This window comes from Hipposideros armiger, unplaced genomic scaffold, assembly GCF_001890085.2.
Source record: "Hipposideros armiger isolate ML-2016 unplaced genomic scaffold, ASM189008v1 scaffold_95, whole genome shotgun sequence".
Classification (NCBI taxonomy): Eukaryota; Metazoa; Chordata; class Mammalia; order Chiroptera; family Hipposideridae; genus Hipposideros; species Hipposideros armiger.
Genome location: NW_017731445.1, coordinates 1,693,414 through 1,712,476, shown reverse-complemented (window position 1 = coordinate 1,712,476; position 19,063 = coordinate 1,693,414). Strand labels below are relative to the sequence as shown.

Here is a 19,063-nt window from a genome sequence, read left to right as displayed (position 1 = left end):
AGAGAGAGAGAGAGAGAGAGAGAGAGAGAGAGAGAGAGAGAGAGAGAACTCAAATTAATAAAATCAGGAATGAAAGAGAAGTGACAACAGACACCACAGAAATACAAAAAATTTTAAGAAAATACTATGAGCAACTATATGCCAACAAATTTGAGAATCTAGAAGAAATGGACAATTTTCTAGAAGCATACAACTTTCCAAGGCTAATTCAAGAAGAAACAGAAAATCTGAATAGGTTGATTACTACCTAGGAAATTGAATCAGTAATCAACAAGCTCCCAAAAAACAAAAGACCTGGACCAGATGGCTTCACAAGTGAAATTTAACAAACATTTAAAAAAGAATTATCTCCTATTCTACTCAAACTATTCCAAAAAATCCAGATGGAGGGAAGGCTCCTAAACTCTTCTTATGAGGCCACTATCACCCTGGTCCCAAAATCAGACAAACACATTACAAAAAAAGAGAACTACAGGCCGATATCCCTAATTAGCATAGATGCAAAAATCCTCAAAAAATATTAGCAAACAGAATTCAGCAATACATTAAGAAGATCATACACTATGATTAAGTGGGGTTCATCCCTGGTATGCAAGATTGGTTCAATATCTGCAAATCAATTAATGTGATACACCACATCAACAAAATGAAAAATAAAAATCATATGGTCATATCAATAGATGCAGAAAAAGCATTTGACAAAATACAGCAGCCATTTATGATAAAAAAAATCTTAGCAAAGTGGGAATAGAGGGATCATACCTCAACATAATAAAGGCCACATATGATAAACCCACAGTTAACATCATACTCAATGGGGAAAAGCGAAAACCATTCCCCTTAAGATCGGGAACAAGACAAGGCTGTCCACTTTCTCCACTTTTATGCAACATAGTTCTGGAAGCTCTAGCCACAGCAATCAGACAAGAAAAAGAAATAAAGCCATCCAGATTGGTAACGAGGAAGTAAAATTGTCATTATATGCACATGTCATGATACTATACATAGAGAACCCCAAAGACTCTACCAAAAAACTATTGGAACTGATAAACGAATTCAGTGAGGTAGCAGAATTCAAAATCAATATTCAGAAATCAGTTGCATTTGTATATACCAACAAACTATCAGAAGGAGAAATTAAGAAACAGTCCCATTTACAGTTGCTTCAAGAACTATAAAATACTTAGGAATAAATTTAACCAAAGAAGTAAAAGACCTGCACTCAGAAAATTATAAGACACTGAAGAGAGAAATTACAGATACAAATAAATGGAAACACATACCATGCTCATGGATAGGAAGAATTAATATAGTTAAAATGTCCATACTGCCTAAGGCAATATATAGATTCAATGCAATCCCTATCAAACTACCTAGGGTATTTTTCATAGAAATAAAAAATATAATCCTAAAATTTATATGGAACCATAAGAGACCACAAATAGCCACAGCAATCCTGAGAAATAAGAACAAAGTTGGAGGTATCATGCTACCCGACATCAAATTATACTACAAGGCTACAGTAATCAAAACAGTATGGTACTGGCATAAAAACAGACACATATATCAATGGAACAGAATAGAGAGCCCAGAAACAAATCCATTAATATATGGTCATTTAATCTATGACAACAAAAGCAAGAATTTACATTGGGATAAAGATAGTCTATTTAATAAATGGTGCTGGGAAAACTGGACTGACACATGCAAAAAAATGAAACTGGACCACCTCCTCACACCATATACAAGCACAAATTCAAACTGGAATAAAGACTTAAATGTAAGACCTGAAACCATAAAACTACTAGAAGGGAATATAGGGAGTAACTTTGCAGACATTACCCTGAGCAATATTTTTACTGATATATTCCCTCGGGCAAGAGAAGTAAAAGAAAAAATAAACATATGGGATTACATCAAATTTACAAGTTTTTTCACAGCAAAGGAAACCATCAATAAAACAAAAAGGAAGCCTACTGAATGGGAGAAGATATTTGTTAACGATATATCTGATAAGGGGTTAATATCATAAATTTATAAAACACTCATGCAACTCAACACCAAAAAAAAAAACAAACAACCCAGTAAAAAATGGGCAGAGGATATGAAGAGACATTTCTCTAAAGAAGACATACAGATGGTCAACAAACATGAAAAAATGTTCAACCTCACTAATCATTAGAGAAATGCAAATAAAAACCACAATGAGATACCACCTCACTCCGGTCAGAATGGCTATCATCAATAAATCAACAAACAACAAGTGCTGGTGAGGCTGTGGAGAAAAGGGAACCCTGGTGCACTGTTGGTGGGACTGCAGATTGGTGCAGCCATTATGGAAATCAGTATGGAGGTATCTCAAAAAACCAGAAATGGAACTTCCTTATGACCCAGCAACTCCACTCTTAGGTATCTATTCAGAGAATCCCAAGACACTAATTCAAAAAACTATATGCAACCCTATGTTTATTGCAGCGCTATTTACAATAGCCAAGACTTGGAAATAACCGAAATGCCCATCGGTTGAGGACTGGATTAAGAAACTGTGGTACATTTATACAATGGAGTATTTCTCAGCTATAAAGAAGAATGAAATCTTACCATTTGCAACGATATGGATGAAACTGGAGAACATTATGCTAAATGAAATAAGTCAGTCGGAGAAAGATAAATACCATATGATCTCACTTATATGTGGAATTTAAAGAACTGAATAAATGAGCAAAGTAAATAGAAATAGTCTCAGAGATATAAAGGAAAAACTGATGACTACTAGATGGGACAGGTGTGGGGATGAGGGAGAAGGTGAAGGGATTAGATAGCATAAATTGGTAACTACAATATCCTCACAGGGACGAGGCAATTTGGGAAATATAATCAATAATGTTGTAAATATTTTGTAGGGTGTCAGATGGGCACGTCTTCTTAGGGAGACCACTTCATGGACGGTGTAGATGCTTGATCACTTCAGTGCACACCCGAAGCTGAATAATATTCTATGTCAACTATAATTTAATATATGTATAGTCACGGGATATGGAGTAAACTATAGGGAATTGAGTCAATGGAATTGTAATAGATACATAAGATGTCAGAGGGGCAATAGATTGGGGGAGGGAGGTCACTTTGTCGGGGGTGAAATGTGTTACTACTGCATTGTTTTGTATACACCTGAAACTAATTTACAAAAATGTGTAAAAAAACAAAATAAAAATAATATTGTGTCACCACATAAAACATTTCTAATGACTGTCATCTGTGAGAGCCCTAGTTTTCCATCCATGTCATATAATACTGGTCCCAAAACATGTTTACTAGTTCTCTAATTCTCTAGTATATGGTTGGTATATACCGTTATACCTGAAATGACACAGGAAGAATGGGTATCTCAAAAATCACAGACTTATAAATATTTGAAGGTCTGTCCAAAAAGATGGAGTCCCCAACCCCCTAGTAGTTAACTACCTGAAGGTGAAAAATTTCAGACAAAATGGTAAAGTACAATGTTGGGAAGCAGTTACATGATACATAGGTATCCAATAAGAGACGTTTGCTAAAGGCTATTATAAAAAGATGGACATGGGTTCATGGTTCTTTCTAGCCTTCATTATTCTACCATTCTTGACTCCATTCCTGTGTATTATGTTTCGTATCTCTTAGTCTCTAAGTCTTGTGTTACTAGTATCTTTAATAGAAATTTCACCCTATGATTTTAAGAGCTGGTGGTCTCCACAGAGATCATCCAGAGGACCAAATCAAGAAGTGTAAGGGCAAGAATGCATCTTTTCTGAAGTCCAAAGACTTTGATTCACCAACTTTTGATAACAATCTCTGCTTCGCTTAGTTCAAATTATCAAGAGTAAGAATCATACAACATAACTGGCTATTTTTGATTACTGGTAAGGTGATATAATAGTGCAGGCACAGAAAGGTACTCAATAAATAATTATAAATGAATTATCAGAAATAATGTAAATGACCATGACATTTCATAATCTTGTACTTGCCAATGACAGAATATGCTGTTTTGGAAGAGGTTTATTTAAAGGCTACTATTCTGCTTCAAATGATATGAAGTCCCTATTTTTGGAGATTTAAACTACATGGATAAGAGGGTCTTCTCTAGCATTCTAAGAAACTTGATATGTTAGAAATTCCAGGACCTTTTTGAAATGTAGGTGCTATCTACAGATTGCAAATATCTTTGGCCCCATGTGAACTGAACTAAGTAAAAGCATAAAAACACATTTACGGAAGATACAGGTGAAAAAAAGAGTGGGAAAATGTGTAAATGATATAAAAAACACTAAATGATGCTTTGTTGAAGTAGACATTGCATTACCAGCTCAACTGCTTCCATTAACTTGTCATATTATTATTATTTTTATTATTATTATTTTAAAGTTCAGGCACATGTTCTGATTAGAAAGAATTTGTTTCAAGTGGAACAAAATTAATAACAGCAAAGAAACTCGATTAATTTAAAAGAAAGGTTACAGAAAAATTATCTCACTGTAATAACGGCTGAGTAAGGCCGGCCGAGTGGCTCGTTGGTTAAGTGTTGGCTTGGGAGCGTGAGCTCTGAGCAGCAGGGCTGCTTTCTCCAATCTCACATGGGCCAATGATGCTGCACCCTCTACAGCTAAGATGGTGAACAACAGCTCAACCTGGAGCTGGGCTGCCATGAGTCACCGGCAACTAGGCTGCAGTGGGGCTGCAGTGGGCTGCCATGAGCTATCATGAGTGGCCGGCAGCCAGCGTGACCTTCTGTGAGCCACTGTGAGCAGCTGTCCAATGGCCGGCGACAATCTGCCTCAACTGGGAAGAGCGCAAAGATCAAAGTATCAACATTGGCCAGTGAAACGGTGTCCTCCACAACTAGACCGAAGAACAAAAGGACAGCAACTTGTCTGTTCCCCTTCCCCCAATTCCCCAATGATGTTCCCTTCCCCAATACCCCCCAAAAATAAAAAATAAACAAATAAAAATAATAATAATAATGGCTGAGTAAAGTTGATATGGATTCTAGGTCCATATTTTCCAGGGAAAAATTATACTTTCTGTCCCAGAAGTTGAGTAACTATATCCACTAGAACCAGGCCCTACTGTACATCTTCCTAGAAACATAAAAATGATTAAGACACAAACTCTGACCTTGCAAACCTGAAAGTGAAGGGCCACAACAGAATATGGGGAAATGCAAAGAAACAGAACTACTGAAATGCTTCAACACCAGATATATACTATACTAAGTGCAACGTCAAGGAATCAAATGCTTTATGAAACAAACAAAGCCCTCTTGTAAATAAAAAAGAAAAATCACAACTATTCCTAGGAGTCAAGAGATAAAAATCATGTATGTTGGCTAAGATAATGCATTCTAAATATTCTCTAAGGAGACTTCGGGACAGAGAGCTGACTGGGCACTGGGTAGGCTGAGCTCCAGCCCACCTCTATGTACTAAGCTCCGTGAGCCTGTAGATTCATTCCATCGCTGAACCGCAGTCTCTTCTAATGCTCTTATCATTCTACAGATTAGAAAATCAATATTCATTGCCTATAGTTGACATGGTCTCTCATCTTCTGATCTGATAGTCCTAAAAATCTAAGGAAACAGAATTCGTATCATGAAGGATTTGTCATCTGTGGAAAACAGGACAAAAATGTCCTTCTCTGAGGAAGGAAGAAAATATGAAACCAGAAATGAGTCTCCCTGGGAGGAAAAATAAGCTTTATCCAAAGAATACTCATGAAGCAATGACACAGACCTTTTGTTGTCTAAACACAAAGAAGCATTATGAAGGCTCAGACTCTAGCCCTCTGACAGCTGGGTTTGTGTCTCAGCTCTGCTCTTTCCCCTGAATGTCTTGGGCCAGCTCCCGAACTGTGCGTGCTTCAGGGTACCTCACGTTACTTTCCAAACACCTTAGGATCTGTGGTGTCATTAGCCAGATTTGGTTAGGCTAAGAGCAATACAAACAATTTAGAATCCCTTTCCTCTTCCTTTTTCTAATCTATGAATTTTTATTCGTCTTTGATTTTTCTGATACCCATGATCCACAACATGGGAGTGCTCTCAAGCCTGTCAAGAATTTATCTCCATGTCTTTTAAAAAATAAATTCTACATTTGTTTTTCTTGTTCTTTTGTTGTATTCAGTTTTATATACCATATATCAGTGTTTTCAGTTTTATATACCACATATCAGTGAAATCATATGGTTCTCTACTTTTCCTGTCTGACTTATTTCGCTTAGCATTATAATCTCAAGATCCATCCATGTTGTTGCAAAAGGCACTATTTCATCTTTTCTTATGGGAGAATAGTATTCCATTATATATATAACAATTGTAACCCCAATAAACTTTAATTAAAAAATAATAAAATAAAAATAAATTCTAAACCCATAGCTGTGTAAATATCAAGGTTTGTGAGGCATGTTTTAGATAATGACTAAAAGCCATAAAATATGACTAGTACAGAAAATAGCAATATCCATAGAGTGTACCAGTTGTTTATCCCGTAAGATGCAACAAAGCCATGGTAAGAGCACCTGCTTCCTTTCCTCTTCCGTTCCTTCCTTCATTCCCTTCCCCTCCCTTCTTCCTCCCTTTCTCTTTTCCTTTCTTTTCCTTTCCTTTTTCCTTTCCCATGTTGTACTAACTTCTTTGCTTCACTCTACAAAATGACACTTTAATTTCTAGTATTTGAAAAAGCAGCTCGGGCCGGCCGAGTGGCACGTTGGTTAAGAACTGGCTTGGGACACCAGAGGGCCCCGGTTCGGATCCCACATATGAGGGCCAGTGACACTGCCCTCCACAGCTGAGAGGCTGAACAGCGGCTCGACCTGGAGCTGGGATGCTGTGAGTCGCCGGCGACGGCGTAGGCTGCAGCCCCTGTGGCAGTGGGTTGCCATGGGCTACGGTGTGTAGCCAGCAGCCAGCGTGAGCGGCCAGCAGCCATCGTGAGCGGCCGTCCAAAAGCCAGTGACTGATCTGCCTCACCCCGGAAGAGCGCAATGATGGTGCCAACTTGGGCCAGTGAAGCAACGTCCTCCACAACTAGACTGAAGAACAAAAGGGCAGCAACTTGTCTGTTCCCCTTCCCTCAATTCCCCAAAAAAAATCTTAAAAAAAAAAAAAGAGCAGCTCACTCTGGCTCCCCTTTGAGTGACTTAATAAAAGTACTTCAGTGTCTGAACATAAACACAAGGCAAAATTTATCTTCAATACATCTCTTTCCCACAAAGAAGAAAAGCTAGCTAAGACCTCCAGACAAAGGAATGAAGTCATGATTAAGTAAAGCTACCTAAAAAATTAAATAGAAGTTACCACAATGAGATTTTTCTTCTTCATAAATAGGGGCCTCTTCTATCTAGCTATCCAAAGTAGACCAAAGGATCTAGAGGCCAAAAGCACACTGGAGCTTATTTTTTGTTTCATCGATCAGTGCAGCTCTGCAGAGATATATGGTATATGTTTATACACATGCTTTAGATCTGCAATTTAACTGCAAACTCCCTGAGAGTTTTAGGACAGGACTATATGTGAGAACTAATTTGAAAAAGAAAGATTCTTCACATGCTGTTTAGCAATTTGTGTTAGAAACACAAATATATTTTTCTCAAACAGGCCTATAGGAAGTCCAGCACAAAGACTGTGATGTTGTCTGAAGGGTACTAGAATGTACGCTCTGTAAAAGTGGTGACTTTGTTGGCTTCATTCCTTGTGGCAGGCAGACTCTAAGATGGCCCTCAATGATCCCTGCCTCCAAGTATTCATGCCATTATGTAATCCTCTCCCTTCAGGTGTGCACGGGCCTACTGACCAATAACTGCAACAAAAATCATGGATGTTACTTCCAAGATTAGGCTACGTAAGACTGAGACTCATTTTGCTATCAGTCAGTGTCTCTCTCTCCCCCTCTCTCTGTCTCTCTCTCTCACTGGCTTTGGTGAAATGAGTTGCCATGTTGGGCAGGCCTACGTGCCAAGGAACTGAACATAACCTCCAGTGAACTCACAGCCAGGAGCTGAAGTCCTCAGTAAACAGCCCTTGATGAACTGAACTGAGCCAACAAACACACAAGTGGGCTTTGAAGGAGATCTCTACCAGTCAAATCTTGATATGAACCCTCATCACTAGGCAGAGCCCTGGTTACTGCCTGAGCAGAGGACCTATGTAAGTCAGGCCCAGAGTCCTGACCACAGAAGCAGTGAGATCATCACCGTGTGTTGTTTTAAGCCACTAAGTTGGTGGTTATGTGTTACACTAAGCAATAGATGACTAATGCACTGCTATTTCCCCGTTGCCTTGAACCTGTGCTTGGCTCACAGGCGTGCAATAAATACGAATTGCAGGAATAAATGAAATTAATTCCTGTCGCTGATATGAAAAAAGTTCCTGAAGAAAGTTAGTAAGCTATCCATCACAGAGCTGCTGTCTACAACACCAAGAGGTGAATAAACTCTATTTTCTACCAGAAACATGCTATCAAATACAATTTTGTAAAATAAACATATGGTAAGGAAATAAAATTTCTGATAACAAACATGTTAAAGAAGCTTTTCAGTCATCATAATAGCCTCAAGTTTCACTTATATTCCCCAGGAGATAACAATAAGCTATCTACAGTTAAAAACAAAATAGCACTGGAGACCTTTTGAAGCTTCTTAGCAAAGAGACTGAACAGGAACTCAATGTCACGATGATAAGATGTGGAACAGGCATAGATGGAAGAGTCTTTTCACCTGACCTGGCCAGTGCTCTTTATTCTTTATGCCTTTATGACTTCTAATTGGAAAATATGCTTCATCCTTCTCACTCATATTCTCAAAAGCATGTGGGCCAACCTCTTCCCTTCCTCTCAGTGTTTCTCATTAAATACTCTTTGTGACTCGTAGCCTGTGATTGCAACTTCGATTTTAACCAAGAGTAAATAATTTTTTTAAAAAAAATTTCTCATTGCAGGTTGTGATAATTACTATGACAGCAAGAGTGCTGAGATAAATGACAGTGGGTGCAGAAGGAACAGTAGGTGCTTAGCATGATGAAAAGTCCTTTCTGAAAACGTGACATTCAAACTTTAAACAGAAGGATGAGAAGGACCCAAATATACAAAGGGCTGAGATGGGGATATGGGCATGAAATAGCATTTCAAGCACAACGAACAGCATATAAAACGGCCTTGAGAAAAGGGTCCTCGGCAGACGGTTGATATTCCACATTGCAAATGTGAAAGACAACTACACACATGAGTCTATTAGACTTTGCTAAAATCTATTTTGATAAAATCACAAAATATATATATATTTCAAACAGTCCAGTAGGGAGTCCAGCACAGACAAAGCCTCCTCATGTTTTCTGAATGGCCCCAGGTCAGCTCCATAAAAGTGGCAGTTTTGCTTTACAGCTGCTTGTAAAATGTGTTTGCATTATTTTTATTGATGATTTTGACTGTACTGACTTTGAAAATTAATAGAAGTCATTTTGAATTTTTGTTTGTTTGTTTAATCATTCTGCTGATTTTTCCCATAATTTTATGAGGTAAAAATTATTTCAGCTTCCAGGAGAGAAAACTAGGGTTCAGGCAGGTCCGGTAAACATGCCCAAGGTCACAAAGCTAGTAAATTGGGGGATCTGATCTGGTTTATGCAACAACCTCACCAGCCTAATCCTAAAACAGAGCCTAAAATGGTGAGAAGATGACTAAAAAAAATAAAGGTCACATAATTTTATTGACTGGCCTGGAGTTGAAAAGCCTCAATTCTGCCTAAAATATGGCAAAAGCAATACTGTCCGTTGCTCCACATTCTTATTAAGGCCTCTAAGCTCAGTAAAGGATCCAGCTCCCTTCAAAGGATGAGCAAATGTTTCCTTATTCTACAGGTAAATCCAACTTGGGGTTTGTGGCTAGAAGTCCAGCTTTACCAGGGGCTAAAGGCTGGGTAACTCACACGAGATAGTATCACGGACAGGGGGAAGTAGACTTTGAGGACAATCTACCTGGGAGTAAACGGACCCATAAAATAACATCAATATTATCTACCCTCAGGTGACTGTGAGGCTAGAGATAATGTGTCTAGCAACTACCATGCATGAGTAGCTTTGCTAAATGAAGGTAACTATAACACTCAGAAAGTGATCTGGGATATCCAATGATCTCTCAGACCTGAAAAAAAGACCTTATTCAAGAATGTAAAGTCATTCCTCTGAGGGAAGGATTTCTCTCCTATTAAAATGTTAATACACCAGGGAAACCTTTTATCCAAAAAATCTTCTGGTTGAAACCCCGGGTAGAGGGAGAAGAAATTGAGGGGTACAGGGAAAGCCCCCCCCCCCAGGCCCCCAAGCACTAGGAGGAAACTCCTGGGAGGAAGGGATACTAATGATAGAATGCAGTCAGCTCCGAAATTCCGTTTCAAACCACGAGGGGTAAAAGTGCTCACTCATCATCTATGACCTAAGGAGCTGGAGGAAGAGGTAAAGAGGGCTTTTCATCATCAGGATGGTTCTAATCTGGTACCCTGTTATAAACCTCATCTTGAAAGTAGTTGTTTACTTCAAATATCCTGTGGCCAGTCACAACACAAAGCACAAATATGTCAGTGATATTTCATTTTCTTGTCTCAATAACCTTTTTGTCTCGAGCACTAACTCTGAAAAATGAAGGGACAACTATGCTATTTACAATTTACTCACAAGATCTCTAGGCCTCTGTTCTCTTCCCAGTGTCACCAACTGTAAGTGTTAATCAGTGGACTGCCTGCCGTTGAACTGATTTATTCATCGGTGCTGAATATAGACCACAGACCTCATCTTGGTTCAAGTATAGAAAATCAGGGAAGACAGGGATCTTAAAGGGTTTTTATTTGATGAGGAAAATGAGTCTTTTCATCTATTTTCACGTCTGGCGTCTTTAGACTCAGATACACAAGGGTATTGGACGGGTTTCCATTTGTCATCTATTCGAGGTACCATTACTGCCTGACAGAGGAAGGAAGCGCTTTCTCTTCACTGATGTGGCCCATAATGCTGGAACACAAAATCAGGTCTAGCTGAAAGTCTCGGTTTAGTTGCATTAAGTGTCTTTCTTGGAAAGCTATAATGAAATCATGAAAGCATTGCTCTTGGTAAAATAAAAGAACGAAGTTAGTTGGCAGGATTCTGACTATATTTCAAAGAAGTTACTTGGCAGAATGCTGACTGTATTTCACGTGCTTTAACAACTCTTCAGTGCAACACGAATATCTAAAGAGTTGCTGGGATCAAATGGTAGCATGGTGGGTTTTCACCCTGAATAAAAGGCATAGTCTACTGTTTGGTAGAGGGTCTACTGTGCCAAAGATCTATGTAGTGTTTTTTAGGTAGTTTGAGTGGAGGAGTCTTAGAGTATTATAAGGTTGTCATTATTGGAGTTGGGGGGGTAGGGGGTCAGGGGAAGGGAGGGGAGGGGATTCCGCATTTTTCCTCCCTCCTCTGTCCATGTGAAAGGAGTTTTGCTAACATGCATGATGGTGGCTCTTCACTGTCACAGCACCTGGGGCACCAGAGTGGGGGCTACTGGCATTTACTGCGAAGGGACCATGGTGCCATGTCTCTCACAATGAAGAATGTTCCAACACAAATGCTATTCGTGCCCCACTGAGAAACAATTCTAGCTGGCCTCTCTCCCAATCCACTCTCTGCACCCAGGGTTCTCTGACTGACGTCTTTGGGAGAAGGACAGGAACCTGCACAGTGCAGCCACCTCCCCTCTTCTTCCTGGTCTGCCTGCCTGCAGAGAAGGTGTTTCCTGGGCTGCTCATCCAAAGTGGTAGATCTGCACCATTTTTTTTTTTTTGAAGGGTAAGGGGCAAGTTCAATTTAGGAGGGAAGAATTAGGAAGTTTATTGTGGTATACATGAAAACTCATGCTCTCTGATGAATATGAGTTAGATCGCACATGATCTGGTTGATCTAACTGGCAGTTTTAAAACAGTGTCCCCAAATTCTTTGACACTCTTCCCATCAAGACAAGGGGTCTACATCCTCTCTCTCCTTGAACCTGGGCAGACTTGCAAATGCTCTGACCAATAAAGTATGACACGAGTGATGTTAATTGATTTCCACGGGAGGGTCACAAAAAGCAATGCAGCTTCCACTCTGTCTGCTGGAAAAGTCCCATTTGGAACTATGAGTCTACATGGAAGTCCATGGTACGAGGAAACCACACAGGAGGAAGCCAAGCCACATGGCGAGGCCACAGGTAGGCTCCCCATTGACAGCCCTAGTCTTTTAGTCATCTGCATTGTATTAGTCAAGGCTCTCCAGAGAAACAGAACCCATAGGATGTGTATCTATACAGAAAATACTTTATTTCAAGAAATGGGCTCACACAATTATGGAGGCTGGCAAGTTCAAAATCTGCAAGGTAGGCTGGCAGGGTGAAGACTCAGGGAAGAGCCAGTATTACAGTTCAAGACCTGAGGCCACCAGCTGGCAGAATTCTTTCTTGCTCAGGGAAGATTAGTGCCTTCAACTAATTAGATGAGGCCCACCCACATTCCAGAGGGGAAGCTACTTTACTTAAAGTCACCAATTCAAATGCGAATCTCATCTAAAAATGCCCTCACTGAAACATCCAGAATATCTGACCAAATATGTAGGCACACGGCCCACCCAAATTGACACAAAAAATTAACCATCACATCTACCCAGATGCCAGCTCAGGTGAATGAGGCCTTCTTGGCTCTCACAGACCAAGTTGGCCACCAGTTGAGTGCCAGTGAATAACCTCAGTCGATACTAGAAGGAATGAAAGAATCACTCAGCCACGCCTGGTTCCTAACCCACAGAGTATGGGAGCATTATAAATTATTTTAACTCACCGAGTTTAGAGGTTGCTTGTTATGCTCGAAAACTGGAACTTGAACCCACAATGCTCTTCATCTCTCTTAATAAGCATCAGCCACACTAGACATCTCAAACACACTAACTCCTAGCCTCAGAGACTTTTTACCTGCCATTCGTTCTGCCTGTAATATTTTTTCCTCCAGTCTTTGCTTAGCTGGCTCCTTTCATCCTTCCCACCTCAGATCAAATATTACTTCCTCAGAGGCCTTCCCTGACCACGCTCTCTAAATGGGCCTCCCTCTCTATGTCTCAATTTTTCATTCTATTCATTTTCCTCAAAACATTTATCTCAATCTGAAACTATCTTGCTGCGTCTTTGGCGATTGGCCTCCCCCAATTAAAATACTGGCTTGATATAAAGATGGGTCTTTAATCCAGCTCATTTATAGCTTGCACAGTGATTAGCATAGAGCATGTGTTTAATAAATATTTGTTGAATAAAAAGTAATGGACGCTTATGTCATATGACTTCAGGATTCTGTCCATAGGCCTCAACTTACTAACTCTGTTTTCACAGAATTTAATAAAAGGAAGATTAAAACTCCCATGTGATACTAAGGATGTTTTTCTCTTTCTTCTGCTTTTTTCCTCCTCTAATGAGATGAGCAAATACTAGAGAACAAAAATCCTAGAATCCTTTTATAATACCTCAGGGACAAAACCACTACATTTTGATACTCAATTATCTATGTGGTTTATTAATATATTTTCCTAACTCTCCAGGATTAATGACAAGACCATTGTAAACTGAGAAAGGGAATAAACGGTCTCTCTTATCTCCTGGAGACTAACTCTACCGTTAGCCTGTGTGTGATCCCGTCTCAGCTCTTGATTTCTTTTTCCTCCGCCCCCCAAGCACAGGGCTTTTGGAGAGCTTGAAGAAAGGGAAGGAAAAGAAGCAGGCCCATCCACCACCCGTTTTCTTTCTCCCCTCCATTTTCCAGTTGTTTCATACACTTGAAGTACAAAAACAATATGCATTTTTTTCGCATCACCTAAACTCAAGCAGTGATGCACGGGTCCGTCCTACCGGCAGCTGCCCTCCAAGACCAGCAGACATCCACGCCTGCCCTACATACTAATTTCCTTGTACGTATTCTGATTCTCCCTTATATCAACCACATCTTATTACTTTCTGCTTTCTGATGCTTCGACATTAGGAGACTTGCTGACCCTGCAGAGGCTGCCCCTCCCAGGTTAGCCAATTCCTAGAGATAGCAAACAACTCACCTACAAGCACACTTCTCAAATACCAACCAAACCAGAGCCCACACCCAACCACCAACTTTACTGGCTCTGATACTGAGGCCACATCACGTACCAAACCACCCAGAGCCCACAGAAATTATTCAAGTGAGCCAGTCTAAGCCTGCTTACCCTGCCTCGCCCGTTCTTCCCCACAGAAGCCACAGTAAAGGCTCCTGCCCACAGCTCCCCTCTCTCCTTCTGACCAATTCTGGTGCTTCTCCATTTGCCCCCACCCACGGTGTGGTGAGCCCCCTCCTCCTGGGACAACCTAACTTTTCAATGACAATCATCTCCTCATTTGTGGACCACACTATACCTCATATTTTGCATCAATACACTGTATTTTAAAACATCCCTCTGGGGCCGGCCGAGTGGCGCGATGGTTAAGAACTGGCTTGGGACACCAGAGGGCCCCAGTTCGGATCCCACATATGAGGGCCAGTGACACTGCCCTCCACAGCTAAGATGCTGAACAACAGCTCGATCTGGAGCTGGGCTGCCGTGAGTCGCCGGGGACGGCGTAGGCTGCAGCCCCTGTGGCAGTGGGTTGCCATGGGCTACCGTGTTTAGCCAGCAGCCAGCGTGAGCGGCCAGCAGCCGCCGTGAGCGGCCATCCAGAAGCCGGCGACTGATGTGCCTCGCCCAGGAAGAGTACAATGATGGTGCCAACTTGGGCCAGTGAAGCAACGTCCTCCACAACTAGACTGAAGAACAAAACGACAGCAACTTTTCTGTTCCCCTTCCCCTAAATCTCCAATAAAAAATAAATAAATAAGTAAATAAACAAACAAACAAAAAACATCCCTCTGGATTGTAAGTAAGGTCAGTGTCTTAATCACTGGGGGCAACTCAGGTTCTGTGCTCTCAGTGCTCAGTATTTTAAGTTTTATTTTAGCACGATTTTAAAATTCTTGATTTAAATCACTGATTCACTCAAGAAACATGTATTGATGCCTTGTGTGTACTAGGGATTGTGGAAAGCTCTAGGGACAGGAGGGTGAATTAAACATGTTTCAGGCAGGCTCCTGTTAGGATAAAGACTTGAGAAATAGTTAAGAATAAATGAGTGACTGTCTCCCCAGAATTCACAAGCTGGAGCGCATTATTCACTGGATCACCCGCTGTGTTCCCTTCATGAAATCACTGTTAACACTGGAGGGGTTGAAAATAAACTGATTTGTCTTGTTCTATCCCATTCTTTACACAAGCTATTGCGACTGGGAATCTAGAAAATGATTCAATTTTTCCAAGTTTTTACCAGATTTAATTAAGTCTTATTTGGAACATCTCAAAAATACACAGCCTAGCTATCCCTCAGAGCAGCCTAAGCACCTGTTTTGAGGTTGAACAGGACATAATATAATATTATGAATAATAGTTAACACTTATTGAGGTCTTAATATATGCTAGGCATTTTACCAAGCATGGTGTATGCTTTATTTTATCTAACAACATGACATAAGTATTATCATCCTTATTTTATAGATTTAAAAAAAACGAAGCTTAAATAGGGTGAATAATTTGCTAAATACAGCACAGCTAATAAAAAATGTCAGGATTTGAATCCAATCCGTGTTACTCCAGAGTATACTTGTTTATCAACTAATTCTGGATGAGAGCTAAGAAACTGTCATTTTCTGAAGGTGCATTGCTTAGGCCCGTTCTTACAGTCCACTAAAGACTTTGGGCCAATTTTCACCCCAGGAGCTATCCTACCCATTCAAAATTCTGCTTCTAAATCTATGATATTGGAGCATACCAGAGTCTTTCTTCTAATAGTTTATTAGAATTTGTTTTTAAGCTTGCTCTGCCTGGCCACCATCCACAGGAGGTCTAGTTGGTCATAGAATAAGATGATTAAAAAAAACAAAAACAAAAAAAACCCTCCAGAACAGTTACTTTCCAAAAACTCTCCATAGAAGAGTAGCAAGCTTTAATAACTGCAATCGTATATAGAATGCATTTTAGGACTCAAGTTGTTAAGAGAATGAGTTCTCTGCTTCCTTGTTAGTGAATCTTTCCGGAGGAATTTAGTTAAAATCTGGTGACAATGCCTGCCTGCCTTAGCTTTAATTATTCTATTTTCATTAGTCTGGTTTAATACATACCATAGTGGTCATCTCTAGACTCGACTTACTGCATTGAGGGAAAGCTTATTGCTGTATGTAAGGTAAGTATATCTTCATAGACCAGGTATTGGGGAACACATTGGGGAGTCTACAACTTCAGTCAACTTGAACCTCCGATATTTCTTAATGCACATTTATGGGAAAAATTCATTGGACACCAATGTGTAAATCTCAAATCTGCTCTTTTGCTTCTCTCTGTGTATGGCTACATATGAAACAAAATTACCATAATAGACAAAATGAACTCTTTTTCTGGCACATTGAGTTTCAGAATTCCCAGGGAAAAGACTGAAAGCTACTTCTTTATCCCTCTTGCATCCAAAAGAGAAATAGATAAGTTGCTGAGTAAGACTTTTGATCCCTTGCCAAGCCTGAAGCTTCTTAAGACACTAGTCCAATGGTATTTGATACTTCTTTTTTAAAGACTCAAATCTCCCCATCCAGTCTGGGGTAAAGGGAGAAGACACATCTCAAGGCTTTCTTTCATTCTACAATAAGCACCGAGTGCCTAGTACATGCCTGAGTCTGCTCTAAGGCCTTGGAGATAAAGCAGTGAATTTGTATTCTATTTATCACTGAGGAGCAATAGGCAGTACTGTTATCTGTAATTCCCATTAGAACCAAACCACAACGCAGAGCTCTTTAAACTCCACTCAGAGTCAGAAGTTAGGGTGGGAAGAGACCCCAGGAATCTTTGCAGCTTCGCGGCTGCCTAGGGCTCTGTTGCTTCCACTTAACTAGAAAGGGGTCTTTCACAAGAGCTGCGGGGAGGAGGTGTGAGCCTCTCATATTTATATGCAGAGTTGGCGTGCAAGTATGCGCACTTTCAAGGGCCAGGTATTACAGACTTCCTCGCATTCTCAAAACAGGTCCGAGATCCCACAAAGATTAGAAGCATTCCCTTAACATACCCGCCGCCGGAAGACCCCAGGGGATTGCATTTGCAAGTCTTCGGTAAAGGTCACATTTTGAAACAAAAAGTAATGCCTAGTAGACGCTACATTGGCCGCGACAGGCGCTCAGTACTGCCTACACTTCTAACTTTGCCCCCCGGAAACTCCAGGTGCTGCTGTAAGGCAGCCCACTGCCTTGGAGAGGGGACAAACAACGCGCAGACCTGGAAGTAAAAGGACATCGGTCCCTGTCCTGCTCTGCTGCTGAGGACGTTTTCCCGCAAGAACAACTCGCTTCTCGCTTCTCCGGACCTAACTTCAGACATGGTTAAGTTACGGCCAAAACTTAGGGCCTTCCTGCCCTCGGCTTCCAAGTTCGCCAAGAACAACCAAGACCCAAGGGGAGCAATTTGGGCCTTTTCGGGAGGGGAGGTGGCCCCGCAGTTCCCCGAGTGAGCTGTCGGGGTGCACACCTGCATGGAGCACCGGAGAGTGCGCGCCAGTCCCCCTGTACCCGCGCCCGAGCTCACACACTGCCCTCCTCTCACGTCCCTTCCACACCAATGTACCCTCCGCGCGCGCACACTGGCCGCAGTCTCGGAGCGGGACTCGCGACTAGCGCGCGTGGGTTGCTACTAGTACTTCACCGTCAGTCACTGTCGCGTCCGCCTCCTCCCCTGCCGGGTGCACCTCCAGCCACAGAGGTTTCAGGTTGGGGGGCGAGAGCGGCCCAGCAGCGAAGAGCTGCTCCTCCGTCACGAAGCGCAGCTGCACGCGGTAGTACAGGCGCGCGGGGACACGGGCCGCAGCGGGGGCCGTGGCCATGGTGCGAGCGCCTCCGCCCGAACCCTGGCGGCGCCTCCTCCGCGCCCTGGGCGCCGGGAGAAACTGCCGGGGGAAGGGGAGGAACTTGGCAGCGCTAGCCACCTTCCTCACCTCCGCTGCAAGTTCAATCTTCGCTCTTGGAGACGCCTGCTGACTTCTCGGACACCTGCTGACCTCCCCCTACTGCCTCGGGGCATGCGGACCTCCCCCCCTCCCCCCTACACACACACCTCACGGGAGCGCGCAACGGACGCGCACGTGGGCGCAACCGCCTCGCGGGAGCTGCATCTGAGAACACTCAAGTTTAGAGAGCCCGAGACGCACCTGGAGACAGTTGAGGTTTGGAAGCAGAAGGGTGACACCTGCTGTTCGCCCGGACCGCTCTGCGGCGATGAACATCGATTTGGAACCGGCCTTGGCTCTGGCTCGCTGCTTAGTGGGAACTCGTGGCGGCTCGGGGGCTACTGGTGCCTACTGGGAAGCAACCATTCCAAGTACCGAGTTCTTTCCTTATTGAAAGAATCCCGCCAGCAGCAGCGAGGCGGTGTGGAGGCCTTGTGCAATTGTCTGGGCCCGAAGGGCCACTTTAGCCTCCCTCCCGTCACTTAACTAGGAATTGAACCATTTCCCCAGAAGTGGGTCGGGAGGGCCAGGGACTCTGTCCCCAAGTTAACGCCTGACTCCAGCAGCTGCCTACCCTAGCCAGTTGGTTCCAGCGTCAGAGCATGAAGGCTGCAGACCCTGGGGAACCAAATCACATGTTGTTAGCCTCCTGAGCAGAGAAATTCTGCTGTAAGGGGTTAAGAAACGGAAACAGTCCTTCTTTTGACCAGAGTCCCCTACAGTCATAGACCCATGTGCCATAAAGGGAATTTTTCTTCAACTCCTGTGTGTCCTCCATCTGTGACTTGACAGAATGGATTGCAAAGAGGAAACAAGGATTCCATGAAGATAATGTCCTTAACTAAGCAGACGGAGTTTACAAGAATGAGCTTCCATAGAGGCCCTGGGGTCTGTAACTTCAGAGTTTCCAACTGGGACTGCTAACCCCAGTCAGGCTTTATGAAATCTCATGT

At 42.1% G+C, this 19,063-nt stretch overlaps 1 protein-coding gene across 3 annotated transcripts in view; it reads right to left on the bottom strand.

Moving 5' to 3' along the window:
* The window catches only part of LOC109384474 (histone-arginine methyltransferase CARM1-like), a 257,878-nt gene extending 239,799 nt beyond the window's left edge, over nucleotides 1–18,079 (bottom strand). For 2 of the 3 annotated variants that reach the window (XR_002124405.1, XM_019645877.1), the window contains exon 1: nucleotides 17,810–18,079. Coding sequence is in view for 2 of the 3 variants with exons in the window: in XM_019645877.1 (XP_019501422.1) it covers nucleotides 17,810–17,987 (178 nt within the window). In the remaining variant the exon portion in view is untranslated. The remainder of the gene's footprint in view (nucleotides 1–17,809) is intronic. The other variant, XM_019645878.1, reaches the window with a different exon arrangement.
* Nucleotides 18,080–19,063: the final 984 nt, after the last annotated feature.